Source organism: Colobus angolensis, unplaced genomic scaffold, assembly GCF_000951035.1.
Source record: "Colobus angolensis palliatus isolate OR3802 unplaced genomic scaffold, Cang.pa_1.0 Scaffold55, whole genome shotgun sequence".
NCBI classification, from domain to species: domain Eukaryota; kingdom Metazoa; phylum Chordata; class Mammalia; order Primates; family Cercopithecidae; genus Colobus; species Colobus angolensis.
Genome location: NW_012119043.1, coordinates 7,328,406 through 7,333,110, shown reverse-complemented (window position 1 = coordinate 7,333,110; position 4,705 = coordinate 7,328,406). Strand labels below are relative to the sequence as shown.

General features: G+C 49.7%; 1 protein-coding gene across 1 annotated transcript in view; it reads right to left on the bottom strand.

Moving 5' to 3' along the window:
- NUBP1 (nucleotide binding protein 1) overlaps positions 1-4,705 on the bottom strand; it is a 25,961-nt gene that overhangs the window by 6,973 nt on the left and 14,283 nt on the right. The window contains exons 6-7 of the mRNA XM_011961432.1: positions 3,746-3,943; positions 289-399 (exon numbers count right to left, since the gene is read on the bottom strand). Coding sequence (XP_011816822.1) covers positions 289-399; positions 3,746-3,943 — 309 coding nt within the window. The remainder of the gene's footprint in view (positions 1-288; positions 400-3,745; positions 3,944-4,705) is intronic.

Below are 4,705 nucleotides of genomic sequence, written 5' to 3'. Positions count from 1 at the left end.
GCAAAGCAAATTCAAAGGGGAGGAAACATCATTTTTTTGTAGAATCACAAGGATGGACCACATTTTAAAGAAACTTACAAAAAAAAAAAAAAAAGGCTTAGTTTGAATGTGAAACACTTAACACCAAAAGAACTTTCCTTCAGTCAGCAGAAAGGGATTTTAATTGTGATTCCACTTCCCAAAATTATGGGGAAAGCAGAAACAGTTTGCAGAGCAGCCTTCGATTGTTTCCTCAACCATGAGAGCAGGATCTTGTTGGGCTCGCCTGGCGGCCCCACGCGCCCTCACCTTGCATTTAGGACAGATGAAGCCACTCATGTTCTCCACCACCCCGATGATGGGCAGCTTCACCTTGCGGCAGAAGTTGATTTCTTTCCGGACATCCTGGAGTGACACCTCCTATGAAGGTGAAAAAACCAGTGATTCCAGCATCAAAGTGCGAGAAAGGGAGTGTCTGTGCAGCCGAGGGGGTGTCTGCAGTGCAGTGGATCTGCGATCATAAAGCCTTAGAGGTTTCTGCCCTGACAGGGTTTGGCTCTGTGTCCTGTCCCCATCCAAATCTCAGCTCCAATGGCAATCCCCATCATTCCCACGTGCTGAGGGCAGTTCCTGGTGGGAGGTGATTGGATCCTGGGGGCGGTTTCCCCCATGCTGTTCTAGTGATAGTGAGTTTTCACGAGATCTGATGGTTTTGTGTTTGACAGTTCCTCCTACACACTGTCTCTCTCACTGTGTAACAGGTGCCTACTCTGCCTTGCACCATGATTGTAAGTTTCCTGGGGCCTTCCCAGCCATGCGGAACTGTGAATCAGTTAAACCTCTTTCCCTTATAAACTATCCAGTCTCGGGCAGTTCTTTACAGCAGTGTGAAAATGAACTAACACATGCCCTTTGCCAAATCCGTATTTATTTAGTGCCTACTAGTGCTAAGCCCTGTTCATTTGAGGTGCTATTTACTTCCCACACAGCCAAATAGCAAGAAAGCAATCTAAAAAAAAATGACTCTTTTTTTTTTTTCAGAGACAGGATCTCACTCTGTTGCCCAGGCTGGAGTGCAGTGGCACGATCATAACTCACTGCAGCCTTGACCTCCTGGGCTCATGCAATCCTCCTGCCTCAGTCTCTTGAGGATCCCTCTTGGGACTACAGCCATGTGCTACTCGGCCTGGTTAACTTTTTAATTTTTTGTAGAGATGGTTGTTGCCCACACTGGTCTTAAGCTCCTGGTGTGAAGTGATCCTCCTGCCTTGGCCTCCCAAAGTGTTAGGGTTAGAGGCATGAGCCACCGTGCCTATCTGAAAATGACCTTTTAACGCATCTACACACTCCATGTCTCTATACTATACTATATTCAGCCAGAGTGTACACTGTTTTCTAGACCAGAGCTTGGCAAACCCCAGCCTGGGGGCTGAATCTGACTGGTTTTATAAATAAAGTTCCTCTGGAACCAGCCATGCCTGTCCGTCTAGGCACCATCTGTGGCTGCTTCACGCCACGGTGGCACAGCTGAGGGGCTGGGACAGGGACTGTGGGGTCCACAAAGCCTACTTATTATCTAGCCCTGTACAGAAAAGTTTGCCGATCCCAGCTGTAGATAATTATAAACACAAACAACTTTATGGATTAAAAGAAAACAAAGAATATTACCCAATGTGGACAACTTTGCATTTCCTTCTAAACTCTGAGTTTTTATTTTTATTTTTATTATTATTTTTTTTTTTGAGAGGGAGTCTCGCTCTGTCGCCCAGGCTGGAGTGCAGTGGCGCGATCTTGGCTCACTGCAAGCTCCGCCTCCCGGGTTCAGGCCATTCTCCTGCCTCAGCCTCTCGAGTAGTCAGGATTACAGGTGTGTGCCACCATGCTCGGCTAATTTTTGTATCTTTAGTAGAGACGGGATTTCACCATGTTGGCCAGGCTGGTCTCGAACTCCTGGCCTCAAGTGATCTGCCTAGCTTGGCCCCCTAAAGTGCTGGGATTACAGATGTGAGCCACCGCACCCTGCCTCCTTAACTCTCTTTTTTTTTTTTGAGATGGAGTCTTGCTCTGTTGCCCAGGCTGGAGTGCACGGTGCGATCTCAGCTCACTGCAGCCTCTGCCTCCCAGGTTCAAGCAATTCTCCTGCCTCAGCCTTCCAAGTAGCCGGGATTATAGGCGCCCACCACCACGGCTGGCTAATTTTTGTATTTTTTGGTAGAGACAGGGTTCTGCCATGTTGGTCAGGCTGGTCTTAAACTCTTGACCTCAAGTGATCTGCCTGCCTTGGCCTCCCAAAGTGCTGGGATTACAGACATGAGCCACTGTACCCAGAACCAACCGCTTTTTAAAAATGCGACAGAAAACATTCCTAAGGACAAATCCACTTTCCCTCCCTGCCATCACCCAGGCCAGGCCATCCTCCCTCCCATCCAGGCACCCAGCTGGTATCCTCCTCCTCCGCGCGCCCCCATGTTCCCTCTCTGCAGGATGCCAGAGCGGACACGAATCCTGTCACCATTTTCTGACCCAGTCACCCTTCCCATGGCCGCTGGGCCATGGCTGTACCCTCATGTGTGTGTCCAGCACCTGTTTTCCTCAGGGAGCCACAGGGGCCACCAGGGAGGGCCAGGCCTTTTTACTGCCCTGGTGCCTGGCATGTAGAGTTCAGTGAGTGCTGGATGAGGGTGAGACTATGGGTCGTCCTGATTGATTCTGGCCAGTGAGATCAAATCAAACCTCATTTGCTGGGCTTCCTTAGATGTGGAGGAGAACGTCATAAAGAGAAGTCAAGCGTAACCGTGGAGAAGAGCCCTTGGTTTCTCAGGCCCGAGATGGATAGCATCATGGTCCTGCCTGCAGTTGCCCTCTGCAGGGCTGACAGACAGGAAACTTCCCATCGCTCTCCTCAGCTCGGGCTCACCATGGGCTTTGGGGAATAGCCACTAGGTGACTGCTACAGGGGGTGCTGGGTGTCACCAAGGAAGGAGCAAAGGCACCCAGTGGCTTATCTCGAAATCCCTGTCTGCACCTGGCTAGTTCTGTTGAAAACTGGAGAGATTTCCTAAATCATTCTGGAATGTAAATGGAAAATCCACTGTAGACTGGGGGACCTGAGACATGGACATGGCAAGGCTGACGGGGACTGGCAGCACAATATGAATTATAACTGCACTGGTGGTTTCCCCAGTTTCCTCAACGAAAGTTCAAAAAGCATTCTTGACCCACTATTGTTTAATCCATGGACTAAAAAAAACAAATCATTGAATGGCTGTCAGCTGCAAATGTTTAGACTAAAGACGAAGTTTTTCTTATTTTTATCTTTTGAGACAAGGCCTCACTCGGTTGTGCTGGCTAGACTACAGTGGCGTGATCACGGCTCACCGCAACCTCCTTCCCCCAGGCTCAGATGATCCTCCTACCTCAGCCTCCCAAGCAGCTGGAACTACAGGTGCAAGCCACCATGCCTGGCTAATTTTAAACTATTTTTTGTAGAGATGGGGTTTCGTTACATTGTTCAGGTTGGTCTCGAACTCGTGGACTCAAGTGATCCTCCCATCTCAGCCTCCCAAAGTCCTGGGATTACAGGTGTGCACCACTGTGCCCGGCTGAAGTTTTTAACAAGAGGTTTCTGCAGAGGTGCATTGGATGCAGCTGTGGAACACACACTGGGAAGAGCCTTGGTGAGACCAGGGTATCAGAGCCAGGCAGGAAAGAAACCTCGCAGTGTGGAGCATGGTTTGGACCCAGCCCCAGCTGGAAGCTCGCTCACCTGGGGAGTGGTGATGAGCACCGCTCCGTCGATGCGTGCTGCGGCCAGGTACTGGACGACCGAGAGGTGTTCGTCCGATGTCCCGGGTGGGGTGTCCACGATGAGGTAGTCGACCTCTCCCCAGTCCACATCTCGGAGGAACTGCTTGATCATGCCTAGAAAGAGGAATCCGCAGGGGGTGCTTATTTCCTTTCTTTTCTGTACTTACAACTCCCTTCTTTTTTTTAAAGGATGGGGTCTTGCTTTGTTGCCCAGGTTGGATCTGAACTTCCAGGCTCAGGCAATCCTCCCACCTCAGCCTCCCGAGTAGCTAGGACTATAGGTGCGTGCCACCATGCCCAGCTCAAGGAGAAGCATGATCTGATCTTTTTGTGCCTTTGGTCTATGCTGTAAATCAGTGGCTCTCCACTGAGAGTGAATTGCAATGTCTGGAGACATTTTGGGTTGTCATAAATAGAGTAGGGGGTGGTACTGGCATCTTGTGGGTAGAGGCCAGGGCCACTGTTTAATACCTTATGATGTAGAACACAGTCTACTCCTCCCCCAGTAAAGACTTATCTGGCTCAAAGTATCAATAGTGCTGAGGCTGAAGCTTGCCCTGATAACACTTTCACATTATTACCTTAAGTCTCAGTACCAGATCAGCCTGCTGCTGATCTCACCTCTCTGACCCAAATAAGCCACTATAAAACTATGATAAAAATAATTTCAGGGTTCTACAGCTTTTTTTTTTTGAGACAGAGTCTCGCTCTGTCACCCAGGCTGGAGTGCAGTGGCGTGATCTCGGCTCATTGCAACCTCTGCCTCCTGGGTTCTCCTGCCTCAGCCTCTCGAGTAGCTGGAATTACAGGTATGTGCCACCATGCTCGGCTAATTTTTTATGTTTTTGATAGAGACAGGGTTTCACCATGTTGGCCAGGCTGGTCTTGAACTCCTGACCTCAGGGGATCCGCCTGCCTC